General features: G+C 36.6%; 1 protein-coding gene across 4 annotated transcripts in view; it reads left to right on the top strand.

The window, feature by feature from the left end:
* The window catches only part of LOC114161546 (TIAM Rac1 associated GEF 1), a 49,511-nt gene extending 35,815 nt beyond the window's left edge, over window positions 1-13,696 (top strand). For all 4 annotated transcript variants that reach the window (XM_028044864.1, XM_028044865.1, XM_028044866.1 and 1 more), the window contains 12 exons: window positions 4,706-4,891; window positions 7,172-7,240; window positions 7,525-7,650; window positions 7,748-7,856; window positions 9,455-9,634; window positions 9,750-9,868; window positions 9,963-10,071; window positions 11,022-11,080; window positions 11,174-11,279; window positions 11,361-11,448; window positions 11,572-11,744; window positions 12,553-13,696. In XM_028044864.1, the coding sequence (XP_027900665.1) occupies window positions 4,706-4,891; window positions 7,172-7,240; window positions 7,525-7,650; window positions 7,748-7,856; window positions 9,455-9,634; window positions 9,750-9,868; window positions 9,963-10,071; window positions 11,022-11,080; window positions 11,174-11,279; window positions 11,361-11,448; window positions 11,572-11,744; window positions 12,553-13,088 (1,860 nt within the window). In that variant the 3' untranslated portion in view covers window positions 13,089-13,696. The remainder of the gene's footprint in view (window positions 1-4,705; window positions 4,892-7,171; window positions 7,241-7,524; window positions 7,651-7,747; window positions 7,857-9,454; window positions 9,635-9,749; window positions 9,869-9,962; window positions 10,072-11,021; window positions 11,081-11,173; window positions 11,280-11,360; window positions 11,449-11,571; window positions 11,745-12,552) is intronic.
* The last annotated feature ends 3,901 nt before the right edge of the window (window positions 13,697-17,597 follow it).

Below are 17,597 nucleotides of genomic sequence, written 5' to 3'. Positions count from 1 at the left end.
TAAATTGTATTGTCAATTTACCAAGGCAGGAGGAATTAGGACTTCATAACTAGTTCTTATATGCTATTGCAATCATCTAGATTTTACTTTAAGGCGTTTTGCATATTTTTTTCTGGAGAAGGCATTGATTGTTTAATGGGCTATACATGTGCAGTTCTATAAATTGGAAAACAAAAAGCTATGTCAGGAATGCAATTCAAACATGAAACTGATATAAATATTCATTATACATAGAGTAAGAATGGTTTAACAATTCAACAGTTGTAGGTTATCGTCTGTGTCCTCTAAGTCCAGCTGCAGTCCCCACTTCCCCCAAACTCTGTTAATGGACTTTGAATAACAATCCTTGGCTTGTTCGTGCACCTATTTATACTATAGTTCTTTTTTCTTCCACTTAACTTTCCACTAACAAACTTGCATACAATACTCTGTAAACAACCTTTTGTGACAAAGCCTCCTTTTTTGAAGGTGTCAGGACTCTGTACTGTCAGCAATCATACGTGTGATTGCAAACGGTCCAAAAAAAAGAAAAAAGAACCCTTGAATTAATAGTCCCTTTTTATTATTGATATAATATTCTATAATATTCTAATTTTCAGACAAACATCTAAGTTATTAGCATTACTAAGTCGTAATAATCTGAGATGTCTTAAGAATGTTATTTGATATTGATGGTGATCTGTATATAACAGATTATTTAAATTTTACTGATAAAACAATTGAAATAAATATGCTTAGAGATTATGCTGTGATTCATATTACAATATTACAACAAATAATGCTTTAGAGATGAGTGTTATGAGTAGCACTCCTTAGGTTCAACACCATGAATGTTTGCATTTTCTGTTTTTCCCGTAAGTAAGAAAAGTGTGTAAAAGCTCATTTCGGTCCACTGCCTAGCAGTCTGCAGCAACAAACGGGGAAGGATGGAACATTGTGCAGCTTTATGCTCCATACAGCTGGAGAAAACTGGTTGCTTTGAACTTTCTCTGGTGTCTCATTTTGATGAGCATTTTTGTGGTTTTGAAAGTGAGACTGTAAATCTCTTGTTGTATTTTGATATTAATAACTAGTGCAAACTACTTATTACATATAAAACCCCTAAAATCTAAATAGTCCTAATGCATTTTAATTCGCTTCATCTACTAGAATGTCAAATGATCTGGCGAGTAATCTGCACTGTGAAGCATTGAGCTGCTTTCTTAAACATTCAAAGAGAGTTTGATCACAGATACTACTTGTTCTGAACATTTATGAAGATATAAAGTGCCATATTGATAAAGGCCGGATTAATAAAGTATTTCTCCATCACAGTCACTGCATTCAGAGCCCCTCTATGCCACGGCGTGGAGCCAAATTGGGCATACATCCATGCTTTGTTGACCTCTCTTAATAATCATTAAGATTTCCAACCCTGCTGAAGATCAACAGGAGTCTTGTACAGACATTGGCCCTGGCATATTCAATTTAATATCGCATAATGGAACGAGGCGGCTGTTCTGACTAAAAGCTGTCACAATTAATAAATTGTCATCCCGTTTTGTTGTGTGTGCAGAATGAAGTCAGCTTTGCCAGTATTTTATAGTGCTCTGTTTACATGCATTAAAACAGCAAATCATAATTAATCATTTTAATATATGTCAGTGTTTTTATGTTTCTTCTCCCCATTTGAGAAGTGGTACAGTAGTGGGAAAAAAAAAGTCTGGCTTATTTGTTTAGTTTTCTCTCTACATTAATGCTGCACAAATGTTCTTGCACATCCTTCTTCACCAATGATTTAACAGTCGAGTAGAAAATGAGTGCCACTGATTAGTTATCATATGAAATGTATTTCCATTTCCTTTCTTTCTTGTGGTCACAGACGCCTTAAAAAACCAAAACTAAGCAGGGGATAATTAGTTGGATCTGAAGCACAGGCAGAAGGTGGCAGTCAGAGGCAATTATAACACTCCTCTTGTGTGTGATTAGTCAGCTCTGAACCAGAGATCCTAAAACACATCTACTTATTTCATCTTGGATTAATAGGCTCTTCCAAACTGCTGATGGCTTCTTTATTCTTGTTATTTAGACACAGTTGAACAATTCTGTGTGCCCGAGATAAAAAAATAAATAAAAAAAAGATTTAAATAACATTATTAGGAAAACTAAAAGCAGTACCACCCAAAATACAAGCTCTATTATTTTCTATCAAACATACCACACCTGCTGCCTCTGGTCCGCGACGATACAAGGCTCATCTCCCTGTAGTCCAGAAGCATAAAGACCTCTGATAAAATTTACAATTCGAGTCTAATAATCTATTTCATCTCGACACACTTCGGCACAACACTTCTAATGTGTATTAAAGGTCCTGACTGTCATGCGGTAAAATGCTCCAGATTTAGGATCTAAATGACAGCTGCATTATGTAAAATGAAGTAAAAGCTATTAGCACTTCTTACTGCTTGCATCTCAATAAACCAATGGCACTCAAAGTATTGCTGAATATCTAGTCAATTTTATTTGTATGGCACACTTTAGCAACAAGGCAGTTCAAAGTGCTTTACACCATAAAAACATAAAACAGAAACCAATTGTGAAACAAGCAATAAACATTACATTTTGTCAAATGCCATACCAAATGCTATCTATTTGTGAATGTGTTTCTTTTGTTTTAAACCAAATTCTCATGGATTTCAAACACTTGGCAATACCTAAAAGGTCAGTTCTGTGTAATTTAACCCCATAAAGAGACGGATCAAAGTCTGCAGTAAAAATTGGTACACTGACAAACTATCAGGAACTAGAAAACAGGAACTTCTAGCTCCAGTTCTGGCTTCACTTCAATGGCTTGCCGTTTATTACAGAATTGATATAAAAATTAACTGTTTTTTTAATGGTCTTAATGGTTTCCCCTATTGCTATACATCCACAAACAAAAAGGGAGAAAAAAAAGTTGCGCTTGAATGTTCCAAGGTCCAAACAAAAATGTCCCTGCTTTGTGAAATAATGTACCATTCCAAAGTATGGAGACTTTTAATGAGCGTTTATAGACACACTTCTACTCTTTTGGCTTTTGAGCAAAGAAATAACTGGGTATCTGAATTTGGCTCTAGTGTAAAGTGCTTTCAGTGGTAAGTATGACCTATAGAAGTTCAGTCTGTTTTCAGTGGTAAGTATGACCTATAGAAGTTCAGTCTGTTTTCAGTGGTAAGTATGACCTATAGAAGTTCAGTCTGTTTTCAGTTTTCAGTATGACCTATAGAAGTTCAGTCTGTTTTCAGTTTTCAAATACTCAAACCTACTGAAATTATTTTGTTGTCCTTTATTCACAATTGAAGACAGCAACGACAACTTCATGTTGAGAAATTTTTGATAGATGCTTGCTCCACAAATTTAGCAAATTTTCTACTTGTATGTTATAAAGTGCATTTGTGACAATACATTTACAGCCATTTTACCACTGCCTAGTTGGTGTACAAGCCGCCTGAGAATTTTTGGGAATTTTTCAAGCGGAACAAACGGTCGTCTTTCGTGCCTCACATAAATGTCTCCTTGATTAGATAACAATGCTGACAATCAGTTTCATTTATAAAAGCTGCGTGAGATTAGACGTATCTGGCATTGATGATATTTGAATTTATTTCAGTCATTACATATAACTGAATGATGAATTAAAAACAAACATGAATCTCTTTATTGAATTGCATGTAATGAAGCAGGCCTTTTGAAGAAATAAATGTCACAGTTTTGTTTGGTGAGCATTTTATGCATAGGAGATGGTGTTGTTGAGATTGTCAGATGTGCTGACTGGCAGCGACTTTGACCTTAATTAAGATTAGAAGCATCCATCTTTTGCAGCTGTGTGAAGTCCATATCATTATTATTTCCCAGAGGTATTTGTAGGCGTGACAGGATAAATTACTTCCATCAAGTCTATAAAACTGCCCATATTACAAGCGAGAGTCATCTTTGCCCTCCTTTACACGGTTTTTAATGTACTCCTGCTGGCTGTGCCTTTTATATGGCCTCCGACCACTCTGCTGGATTTTCTCAGCTGATCTCTTTTGTGTCATGATAATCCTTAATATAATGAAATCAAGTTGTGATAGATAAGGAAGGAGCCTCTTTGTGCATTCTTTTTTGTGTTTGTATTGCTGTTACAAGCCAGCATTTCTTGTTTTTATTTATTTATTTTCTTGTTTGGCTGATGAGGCTGTAGCCTTTTGCAAACAAAGTAACTATTTGTTCAGCCATGTAGGCTTTTGTTGAGAGGGGTCTATTTTTGTCCAAAATAATAGTCTAATGCACATCAGGGCCAGTCACCATGGCAACTCATACTCTTTGTGGACACACAGTGTGTGTATATTTTGATCCAGTGAAAGAGTTGAATCATTACACCACTAATCCATCAGCAGGAAGAAAGCACCCGGGGAAGTGAGCAAAAAAGAGGAGGTCGGAAAGTCATAGTTGTGATAGACTGAAATAGACCAAATTAGTGCAAAAGATTTTTTTAGAGCTGCCTCTGCCTCTTTCTAGGCTCACTCTCTGCACATTCATGAGTCTGTGCACATCAGTAAGTAGAAGGTGATGCCTACACATTTTCTTCCAAGGTGCTGATTGGTTGCTTCATGCATATTTCCTTTTATATTCCAACATTTGGATTATACTTTTGCCTGTTTTTCATCACTTACCTGTCTCTTTTGTCTTCCTTTTTCCTTTAAAGAGTACAGAGCAGGTTGCCGCTTTCTGCCGCAGTCTCCATGACATGAATCCCTCAGAGTGTGTGTCCTCTTCGCCGAGCCCGGACTCACCCTTCCCGCCTACCGCAACTCCCCGACAGCTGTCTGATGCCGACAAGCTCCGCAAAGTGATCTGTGAACTCGTGGAGACCGAGCGCACCTATGTCAAAGTCAGTATCGATCATCAGACTCGTTCCAAGCAGATGGTGTCTGTGAGTGCATATGTTCTCCTGTGCAGCTGTCAGAGATTCTATCCGTCTTGAGATATGCTCCGCCTTCATATTGTCTATTCTATATAACCAATCCATATTTATCTCTGCGTCCCCGGAGATGTGATGGGGGACACAGCTGTGTCCTTGTCTGGATATTTTCTAATCTTTTCCAGCTCGGTATAAAAGTGGCTCGGTGGAATAACTGGGTTAGAGATGGTATGTAATGGGAAAATGTCAAGACTGTCTTAATGATTCTCAGTCCAGGGGGCACAAATGGGCTTACTGTAGAAATCACATTACAAATGATTGATTGTATATTGCACAAGATTCAATGGGAATTGGTGATTTGTTCTAATTTACTTTAGTCTGGTGCACTTTTTGTTTGTATGTTTAATTGCTGCTGAAAAATACCACAGGGACTTAAAAGCCAGAGGAACAAACGCCAGAGAGGACTTTCAGTGATAATTAATGATTTGAAATGAATGCTGCTGTCAAATTAATTTGTAGGTTTGCTGGTATACAAGATCATTATACACATGCATTTCAATAAGTTAGAATATCATTCAAATGGTCATTTATTTAATTAATTCTGTTAAAAAAAGATATACTCCTAACGATTTGCACAGAGTGATACTTTTGTTAATTTTTATTATAAATGTTTATAGCTAATGAAAACCCAATACTCCGTCTTATATAGCAATCTGATTTTCTGAGGAACAAATTTAAAAATATACGGCTTAATACAGGAATGTCTATCTTCAGAAAGGTTTGTTCTTGAAAACAATATACTTGTTCAATACTTAGATGTTTTTTTTTTTGTCATTATTACTGTATTTATGTGACAGTAATACCAAAGGTCAGTCTTTGGTATTAAGACTTAAGATATCCTTAAATTTTAAGGATGGACATGTTGCTTTAATAGTGGCTATCATATTGCTGCTTTGTTGCTGCTCGTGTCTCTCGTCTTCCTCTTGTGTGGCTTAGGTCAGGGCAGTCAAGCACAGTTATACCATGGTCATTAAACCAGGTATTGGTAGGTCCCAAGGCCCCAAGTCCTGATAGAAAATGAAGTCAGGATAACCAGAAAATTTGTCAGCAGAGGGAAACATGATATATGGTTGAGCTGACATAAGAAAACATGGTGGACCAACACCAGCAGACAAAATGAGTCTTGAAATTTCTCCTTCCAGAATTTTAATTTACTTCTAAATGAAATTCACAATTTATTTCCACCTGAAGAGAGGACTTTTGTCCATTGAACAACAGTCCAGTTCTTTGTCTTTAGCACAGGTTTTATCTTTATTTTACATGTCTTTGGTTGAGGAGTCACGGAACAAAGAAAGTGACAGTTGTGGACCACTACAACTAGCCTTCATACTGTGGCTATATGATGGCTCTTGAAGCACCGACTCCAGTCACACTGAATCCTGACCAAACTTGTGAATCGCAAATTCAAACTACACTTTTCCTTTCAGTCAATTTATATGTAAAAAGACAGCTTTTTTATGATAAGGTTTTGTTGAATACCCCTGTCTTGCTATACAACTATCAAGTCCACAATTTTTCCCATGATTGTACAAATCATAACACCTCTGTATTACAAATTCTTTCTTCAAATTGTTATGGAATATTGTCATTTTCTGAGAAACTGAACTTTGAGTGAATTGCTGCCCGTAAGATGCCTGCCACAGTTTAAAAACACAGTTGTCTTAATAAGAATAAAGAGTGGGCAAATACTTAAAAATGTGCAACCTTTTCCCCCCAGTTGATTGCTGTGTGTAGCAACACCACTATTTTATGAAAAATCCAGTCCCTATGATCTTATGTAATTATTCATACTGAGAAACTGAAGTTTGGGTTTTCATTGCCTGTAAACCATAATCATCAAAATGTACTGAAATAAACATTTTAACCATATCAATCTGTGGGTAATAAATCTAGATATAATTAATTCTGCGACAGACTGGCGACCTGTCCACGGTGTACATCGCCTCTCACCCGAAACGTTCGCAGGAGATAGGCACCAGCACCCCTCCTGATCCCACTAGGGACAAAGGTGTACAGAAAATCTGTTACTGTCTACAGTGGTTTATAATAGTCTCTTGCTCATTTGTATTAAAACAAGTCCTCAAGACTGGCAACATTTCTCTCTGACTTTTATCACCAAGAGTCTATTTCCTATAGCGTCCCACATAAGTGACAGAACACAATTAAACACACTTAACTCTTGCCTTGCAGGATCTCAATTGTCTCATTGGGAGATATTTAACCCCACTGCAGAAGGAGAATTTCCTCACACAGGATGAGGTATGTGAAATGTTTCCCATGCATGAGCTTTTAAGAGGTAGCTTGGCTTTTATATGCCGGTGCTGGTGAAATGTTCTATTAATGGTTTGTTGCATAATCATGTGAAGTGTTGCCTTGTAGAACAAGAGGGATGGATAGTAATTAGAGAGACAGAGATTTTTACATGCATTTGCAATATTAAAATTCATGTTGTATGTTAGTTAGAGTTTTTGTAACTGTTACAAAGTCCTAAAAATTTGACAATACTAGATGATGGAAATTATTATTATTATTATTTTTCCCAGCTGGATGTTCTATTTGGCAATTTGCCAGAAATGGTGGAATTCCAGGTTGAGTTCCTAAAAACGCTGGAAGATGGAACCAGATTGGTTCCAGATCTGGAGAAGCTGGAGAGTGTGGATCAGTTTAAGGTACAATTTTTTCTTTTTTAGACAATCCTGGAATATAAACGGCATCAAGCATTCAGAAGACCTATAAACTTTTTTCTGACTCTGAATTCTTTCACAGAAAATACTCTTTTCTTTGGGAGGCTCTTTCTTGTACTATGCGGACCGTTTTAAGATCTACAGTGCTTTTTGTGCCAGTCACACCAAGGTCCCAAAGGTTCTTGTGAAGGGTGAGTACATTTTTTTTCCCATTGGGCTGACATTCCAGCTTGGCTCAAAGGACAGTGTGTATTTAACCATCTGCTGTGTATTGCAGTTCTCTATAAATCTGCTCTTCATCATTGTCAGCCGCAGTTGTCCATCTGACCCCCGTATACTTTCCAGCTGGAAGTTCTTGAGGTTAAAAGCCTGGCTAGATCGTATGATATGTAATTAGAAGTGTTGAACAGACTCTTCTGAAGCTACTACACCCACTCCCTTTCTAACTTCACTGGATGGCTTTGTTTGCCACATTCATATTCAGTGAGTCAACTGCTTTTCTGCTGTGCAGGGTTTGGTGGCGGTATTAAAATAAAGCAGTTTAAATATGTTTATTGATTCTTCCACCTCGCTCTTCATAAAAAATACTAAATGGTTTATATTTGGCAAGCCTGTGGTTTTGTTTTTCTGAGAGACAAGCAGAAATATGTGCTCTCTGGATCAATAACAAGGCCTTTATTAGTATAATTATTTCTTGGTTATCTCTCAAGTCCATGACTTGATGCAGTCCGCTGGGTTTAGCAGATTGAGACATTTTTGAACTTATTAGGATAATTAACCAAGCTTAATGTGCTCTTTGATTGCAATGTATGCGTGACTGAATTGACTTTATTTTATTTTTGCAAAGTGACTCGAGATGACATTTGTTGTAATTTGGTGCTATATAAATATACTAAATTGAACTGAAGTACTTTTGGGCATTGTGACTATGGGATTCTCACAATATAACTCAAGAGTGAAACTGTCATAGTTCTATGGTATTTACATACAGTTATAAGATTTAACTTTGTTTTCAATTTGCATACAGTCTTAAAGATCTAATGAAGAACAAAAGACAAAAAAAATGCATATTTTGCATCCATACAAAGTTTTAATCAAAAGTTTGCTTTTAATTATTTACAACTGTAGTAAAAAACTATTAAAGCCTACGACTTTCCACCTGCTAAGTGGAGCTATAAAGCAGAGTCAAAGATCCAAATTCTTGTTGCCATGTGAAGTCATTGTGGACAAACGATCTGGCTGCCAGCCTGTCCGTCTTTGACAATGAATTAGATTTTTTCAATGGAATTACATGTACTGTTTGAACCTATCATACAGACTGGAGTATCTGTTACTCCTCACCTTAGGTCTTGCTGGATGAATCTGTGATTATCGGTAACTTACCACTAACTTCAGCCTGCGTGTTATGCTGTTTTGATTCCACTCATTCCTGTGCGCACACCTGCATCAGACTGCCTTGGTCCGGTTAGAGTGGGTGCTGTTTAATGAGCTGTATCCCCTGCTGCAGCCCTGTTCGAGGCACTCAGTGTAGCTATTTGGGTAATGAACGAGGCAGGTCCTGGACTCAAGCTTATATTTAAAAATGACCACGTTATTTTTCTATCATATTCCAAATAATTACTGCCCGCTTCACCTAAGCTGGCAATTTATATTTTGACATCCCTTGAATACAAGTATTTTACCTGACCCAATCAAAACCACATGTAAAAAAAATATTTATTTACACTACTAAGGATTGCATGATCTCTTCCAATCTTTTGCAAACACAATGTTATTTTTGTCATTGCAGCCAAAACTGACCCTAATTTCAAGGCCTTTCTTGATGAGCGGAACCCCAAGCAGCAGCACTCCTCCACCCTAGAATCCTATCTGATTAAACCCATACAGAGGGTGCTAAAATACCCCCTTCTGCTAAGGGAGCTCTACTCACTGACAGACCCAGACAGTGAGGAACACTACCACTTGGATGGTAAGACAATGTCAGAGTTTACTGACGATATAAAATCCTTTTTATCACAGAACTGAAATGAATCCTTGAACTGACACAACAGTTTAGCTGAAAACATGTTTTCTGCTTGACATAGTTGCTATAAAGGCCATGAACAAGGTTGCCAGCCACATCAATGAAATGCAGAAGATCCACGAGGAGTTTGGAGCGGTGTTTGACCAGCTGATCACTGAGCAAAGCAGTGAAAAGAAAGACGTAGGTTTGGACAAGTGCAGCCTTTTTGTTCTGTCAAAAAGGAAAAAAAAGTCCCTGTGGGATGACGATGTTGATATTTTCACACAACTGCCAGGTGGCTGATTTATCGATGGGAGATTTGCTGCTGCACAACACAGTGACATGGATCAACCCACCTATTTCTCTGGGAAAATGGAAGAAAGAACCACAGATGGCAACATTTGGTATGCCAGTGATGATATTCAATTTAATCAATCTATTTTGTTTTCCTACATTGTTTCAGCATTAAAGGTACTAGAAAATGGTACTTTGTTAAAATAGGCTAACAGTAATATATAACCCAGAATTTAGCATTTATCACTAGTACTTTACATTTAGTATTCATTATGATCATAACCATAAGTAATCTTATGTGCCATTAAAAAAAGGTAACCCACTGAAGATATTTGGGGCTTATTTAGTAAAAAAAAAAAAACATATTTAAATGCAAAAATATGTAGGATTGAACATAATCAAACAAATCAAATTAATGAACAAACATAAAATGTGCTTTAAAAAATGTTGTTTCTTTTAAGTAATAGATATTTGTCAAATACAGTAGAGAAATAGAAGTCTGTATTTCCATTTCCATTAAAAATACAAAGCACACACAAAAGGGTACAAGCGTAAAGGAAGATAAAAACAAACACAAGATACACTTTTGAAAATCGTGTATCCTTTTCCTTCCAACTTATAATTTTGCACTACATTGTGTTGGTGTAACACAGCAGTTCGAACTTAAGTGTACCAATTTATTGGCTTTGATGCTGATTGTGTCATTGTACCACTTTTCAAATAACTTAGTAAAAGGGGTCAGGAAACTCTTACTTTTTCTATTTTGTAAGTTAGAGTTAGAAACTTTGAGAAGCACAGGTCTAACACATAAAATCTCAATCAAACATTAAAATATGTGATAATAATATGTCACAATGTGAGCAAATGCACAACTTTTAAGATTATTACTTTTGAACAGTAGTTCACTGTTCAAAACACTTTAGCTGTGTTATCGAGAAACTTTAATATTCCAAATGATCACATTTATTAAGTCTGCTTTTAAAAATATATTTCTTTTATGCACAATAATTAGTGATTATTTGGAGGTAACTCATGTCTGCCATCTTCTTCCGCCTTTCAGTTTTCAAAACTGCTGTGGTGTTTGTATGCAAAGAAGAGTCCAAGCAGAAGAAGAAAATTGTAAGTTTTCACACAAAAAGGCACATGCATTCTGTAACTGTACGAGCAACATTTAGAAGTAGCTTTAATATAAATATATTTATCTAATTTAAGGGCGGCTCACATCGGGTTTCTGTATCTTCGGAAGAAAAAGATCCTTTCCGTTTCCGTCATATGATTCCTACAGATGCCCTTCAAATCAGATCCATGTCAAACACAGGTAGATGATCCACTAAATACGGCTTTGTATTTTAATCTCACCTTTTCTTTGTGGATGATGCAGATTGTTTGTATCCCACAGACGGTGAGAGTTCTGCTATGTGTGAAATAGTTCACACAAAATCAGAATCAGAAGGAAGACCAGAGAGGACGTTTCACCTGTGCTGCAGGTGAGGATTTTCTTCTGAAGGAGGTGGAGTTTAGATTCAGATTTAAGCCTGTCTGCGGCTCTTTTTTGCTGCTCTCAACACAATGACAAACTGATAATGCAACCCATCTTTTTCCTTTCTCAGCTCTCCGGAGGGCAGAAAGGAATTTCTGAAGACAGTCCACTCCATCTTGAGGGAAAAGCACCGCCGACAGCTCCTAAAAACAGAGAGTTTACCCCTCAACCAGCAGTATGTGCCATTTGGAGGAAAACGACTCTGTGCTCTGAAAGGAGCCCGTCCAGCCATAAATAGAGCTGGTAAATGCCAGTCGGTGGCTACATTCACCCTACAGCTTAAAGTGTCCCAATTTCTTCCAAACTGACACAGATAGGATCTTTGGTGGAATCCAGGGTGTTCATTTATGTGTTCAACTGTGCACACAAACAATTTGCAACTGGTTAATATATTACCTTGAAAAGTTAACAATACCCCTTTAATATATTCAATATTTTGTCACATTAAAAAAAAAAAAAAAGCTCCAGAGTATTTGTAATTTTTATAAACAAAATCCAGTGCAAGAAACTCCATCTCAGGGGTTAGTTAGAGAACATCAGTGAACTAATGGCATCATGAAGACCAACAAGCCCACCAGACAAGTCAGAGTTAAATTTAAGCAACTTTTAAAAGAGATGGGTTATAAAATAATACCCCAACTCTAATGTTAATTTAATATTTGAAAGTGTGGGCAACATGGATTGAACAGGATCGTTCACTTCCTCCATTGCCAAAATATAACCCCACCCGAAAATCAACATCATTGTTTGCAATGCCTTCTGTTCACTAATCGGCTTGATTGAAATTCTACCAGAGAAATCAAACTCAATAGGAGAAATTCTAGACAGAGCACTGAATGGAGATGGAAATTGAGCAGAACTGCATAGCAACATAATGGCCAGGCTGATGTAGAACTAGTATACTTTACAAGACTTGTCTATGAAAATACAGAAGAATTTTATGTAAAGCAATGGCTCAATACAAATGCTCAGTGCCATTGAGAAAATTATTTATAAGAATTCTTACTTTAATAAAATAGTTTTTAAATTTTTTTTTTATTTATCCTAACAGCATCTGCCCCAACCAGAACTCTAGGCAGGAGAAAGCTGGTGCGCAATCGTTTCACCATAGACACCGACATTGTTTTTGATGGGGACTCGGAACAGCAGGACCTCACTTCGCCACAGGAATCCGATTCAGTTCCGCTGCAGCAGAAGGAGGAGCAGCAGTCTGAGTTAGCGGGAGATACAGACCGCTGGGTGGAGGAACAGTTTGACCTAGAAGAGTATGAAGACCAGGAAGAAATGAAGGAGACAGACATCCTAAGCGATGATGACGACGGGTTTTGCCAAACACCCAGACCTCCATCTGAAGAGGTTGATCTGGAGAGCCCCCTGATGGCTTTATCCCTGGAGGGAGCAGAAACAGATGGGAGTAAGAGCCTGCCGTCTCCAACTGTGAGCGACACACCAGATGAAGAGAAGATATCCGACACAGAGAGGAAGAGCTCTGTAACCGACAACTCTGAGGATAAGAATCAAGCAGAGAAGGCTGAGGTTTGGCTTCGACGGGAGCCATCAGATTCATCTCCAGAATGCCCCACATAAGAGCTGAAGGGGACAGGAATCTCCCCACATTTGCCGCACAACGATCACTCATCACAAACCGTGCATGAGCATTGATGTATATCACACAGCTAGTAAAAGAAACAGTATACCCTCCTTTACCTTACTTTATGCTGAATGCTTTTTTGTACAGGTAAGATCATTTGTGGAGCAATAATTAACCCAGAATGAGGGAGCTGTATCCCAAATCAGATGCTGTTTCATAACGGTCAAGTGTTTGCTTAGAGAGGTGAAATAATGGTACAATCATGGGATCTAATCACTTGCTTTGATTGGCATGGTTTGCACATTTGGGCGACATTCTGTAGTCCTGCCTGCTGTTGCCAAATTTGGGTATTGTGAGAACATTTATATTTGTTTCGTCTCTGTGACTCAAGATATTATCATAGCTAAGGGCTGTATATTATTTGTCCTTAAAGACATAGAATAATAAATTCCAGATGACAGTCTTGCATAGATTACTGTACATTTTCACATGCATATACACTGCTGTGTCATGATTTTGATCTTTAGTCTTAAGTTTTAGCTCTCTTGTTACATTTAATAACAGAATGATGTGAAAGCCGTAATGTCACTGAAGCAATGGGGTTTTAATTTTTTTAACCTTATCCTGTTTTTACTTGAACGTGTATTTGCTGTGTCATTTTTTTACTACTGTGAAATCACGTTATATTTTACCAATGGTACTACCTAAAGTACTCCAGCTCAGACACACTGACATATCACATGCACACAATATTGTAGATACTTTACACTTCAGCTTCTTGAGAAGGTTTTTGGTGTCCACTTATTTTTTTAGTAATGGATTTCAAAGCAATGGTTTTATTTATTTGTGTGTAAAATAATTTGCTAGTAATAGAAGTAATTCTTTTTCCACACAAAGAAAGTCCAAAGTTGCTCATGCAATCAAGGTGAAAGACTGGCAAGATGTCTGACCAATGAAAGAAGTCATGATTTAAAAAAAAGTTCATTATGCTTCTAGGACTGCATTTTTATTTTGTGTATATATAAAATGTATTGATATCATAATAAATACATTTGTTTCCTACTTCTAATTCAGAACTGTTGTGTTTTAATTTATTTGCTTTCATTTTTAAACAGCTTATTAAGTTTTCTCTGGAGTGCATCACAATATATGCCCCAAATTTCTTCATTTTGGGTGGCCGGCCAATATTTGCATTTGAAACCGATAACATCTACCTCCACAAAGGTCTGAAAATCAGTGTCTTCAGTCCTGTCCCGTCTTCCCACCAGCTCACATTTGCACTTGAGCTAACAGTCGCTCCACTGTTGCCAATTTAGCAACTTCTCAGACAAATAAAAAATAAAAAATTGGTATCTGCTTCAGTTGAAAATCAGCAAGTCAGACTTTTGAAGATCAGCAATCAGTAGGGGGCATTTTTAGGCAATTCAAATAAATTTCAGCATCCTTGTGAAAAATTTCAATACGACTTATGTAAGCACACCTATTAAGGCCACACAATAAAAGATGGTGGTTCTATGGGCTTTATTTATCACAGACTTTCATTCCTCTACACTTCTACCACCAATTCTGCTAACCCCTTAAAATAAAGAGAAATAATTGAAAAAATTTAAGTCATTAAAATACAGCTCTGTGGCTTTAGGTACAACACTCGATTCTAATGGATCTGCACTTTGAAGTCTTGAATATACACAGGATTATATTTGTCATCAGTTTCATTACATTTGAACTACTTCAGTTCCAACTGAATGTTATTCTGAGCTAAGGTTCTCAAAGGGACTTGCATCAACTTTACTGGATATAGGGGATTATCTACTAAAGTAGATACTAAACTAAACCATAGTATAGTATAGTATTTACTATAAACTAACTGTGATAAGCAAAAAGGAGGAGTTGCTCTATTACAAGTATGCTTTAAAAACAACTCAAAAGAGTGAAGTGGATGATTTTCCCTCCCAGTGTAAGCTCATGCGGACAACAATAAACCAGGAACTAACTCTATTGGGTGTTACTGTTTTGTTACACATTACTAGGAATTCAGAAGTAGGAACTAGAATCTGGGAATGAGATCAAACAACCTTGTTCAAAGTGAAACTCCGTCCACTGAATTTGAAAAGGCAACATGTTTCTTAGCATTTTAAGTACAGAGGGAACATGTTTGTAGGTTGTATAGCATGTGTGTGAGAGATACAAACCATAAAACTCAGTTTGCTACAGGAGTGAGTAGCCATCATTACTTTTGGGATTCTAGAATGGAGCTGGATTTTGTAATTTCAATCTGATCATCAAAAAATACTTTTTATATCATTTTCTAAAAAATAATTTTGGATATACCTAGCAAATGAATGTACTTAGTCTATTTGTGTGGCAAAACAGATGCAGATCAAAAACATATGTAAGATTTGTTACTGGGTGATCAATGAGCAAAAGTGGTAATACAGAAGTTTTATAGTACTTGAGTACTAAAATATGAGCACATTTTTTGTTCAAAAATAATTTTATGCCATTTCTTATTTCCTTGTTCCGTGTTTATTATAATACCTCAATGTTTTTCATTTTGTTTTCAGTTCTTTATTATGTAATATCAAACATAAACACTATTATTATTTTGTTATTTTAAGGAAAGGTTCGATAAGAAAATGTCAGGGAGAAATTTATGACAGATTTTTGAAGACAGCTTTGAGAGAAACCTCAAACCTTCACAATTAAATTCTTACCTTAAGAAGGGATTACTAAAAGATTTTTGAACTCAGGAAAGAACATTTTCTTGTCTTTTTTGTCATTATAAAATACACAACAACTAAAACATTCAGGTACTGTACACTATTAATTCAAAACATGTTTGTGCATATTTGTACTTGGAAAATGTGGGTTTTCATCGATGTAAACACTGGTCTGCAGTCATATTTGCATACAGCAGAGGGCGCATTGAGCCTGCTGTAATTTTGCTGTTTTTATCCTCTAAACCTCCAACAAAGGGTAACAACATACTCCTCACTCATTCATATTAATTTCTTTTTGGTTAAAATCAGTTATTTCCCTCCTATCAAATCAGGATTGAAATTAGAATTCACAGATTAAACTTTTAGCAATAGCAGAGTTGTCATAACACAGCCTACTTTTTCATATCTTTGTTTCCATGGGTTTTTCATCATGATGCTATCTGTTTACATTCAAAGCAGATGACGACAGTATTGCCCTAAGAACCTGTTCAGCAGGTTTTCCAGTTTCTGTTCCTGTCTTATGACCTCTCATGCCATATTTTTTTTTCCCTGTGGTGCTTTTTTGTGTATCTTACTTCTCAGAAACATGACGATCGACTGGGTGTCACCTTTTTAAGACCAAATAAGGTTTGAAGGAAGGAGTGGTACATCTTCACCACTCTGAAATCCCACACTGTTTTAAAACAGTGTCTCTTAATGTTAAAGCAAACCAAAACGCTTGTTGTTTGTGTTGTCATGCAATAAAAGGCAAATACAGAAGTTTGAATAGTTACAACACCTTGGAGTATTGTGCTAAATATATAATGTGGGTATTGTAGATAGAATTAGTTGTAGTCCAAGTTTTCCAGTTTGAGAAAAATCTTGAACAATTACCCCCCGAGAGTAGCAGAAGGAAAGTATATTCACACTTTAAATCAAAGTCATTCAGAAAGCTGCCTCAATGTGAGTTAACACTGAAAAAAGACCTGCTGATCCAGTTGGACCTACAGATGCACTCATCAGTATGAATGCTCTATTCATTTTTGACTTTTAGTAATTTGTTTATTTTTATTTTTTTTAAGATAGCCTGATGATAAAACCACACAACTCTGTTTGTTCTGAGGTTTTAAAGCCTCACGATGGGTCTGATCATGAACAGTAATAAATCTGCATAGAAGCAGGATGTAGATCCTCAAACACAAACACTGTAAGCAGGACTATAATTCCTGCTGCAACAAAAGTTTCTGGCTGGTCATCTTTCACCCTTAGAGTCCTGCCAAAAAATATCCTAAAATCTTGTTGATTTTTTAAAAAAACTGCTTGAGAACATTTGTCCAAGTATTAGGCCCATGTTCAAACAGCAGACGAGGCAAGTCAGATTTTTTGGTCCATATGCGAACTACAGACAACGTCTTCATGGCAGTCTGAACAACCCAATTCAGATCTTTTCACCTCCCATAAATACTTGATCTGTGCCACTTCCATAGGCGATAGAAAATTGGATAGGTATCTGATTGTGTGTAAAATGTTTGCAGTCAGAATGTTCATGTCACATTTTATCCGACAATTTACGTAATTAACATTACGTAACATCGTAATTCTACACCAGCAGAAGCCAGACACACTAAATATGGATGCAAACAATGGCTGAAAGTTATAATTATGAAAATATGAAATAAAAATTGTGAGTTTATGATGTGAATCACATAATGTGATTCACATCCCACAACTTCTGGCTCTTGGTACACATCCAAACAGACCTTCCTACAGAAAGTTTAGTCAGTGCTCAACAAAAAGTTGTTGTGG

Source organism: Xiphophorus couchianus, chromosome 18 (assembly GCF_001444195.1).
Source record: "Xiphophorus couchianus chromosome 18, X_couchianus-1.0, whole genome shotgun sequence".
Classification (NCBI taxonomy): Eukaryota; Metazoa; Chordata; class Actinopteri; order Cyprinodontiformes; family Poeciliidae; genus Xiphophorus; species Xiphophorus couchianus.
This window is presented reverse-complemented; position numbering and strand designations above follow the sequence as displayed.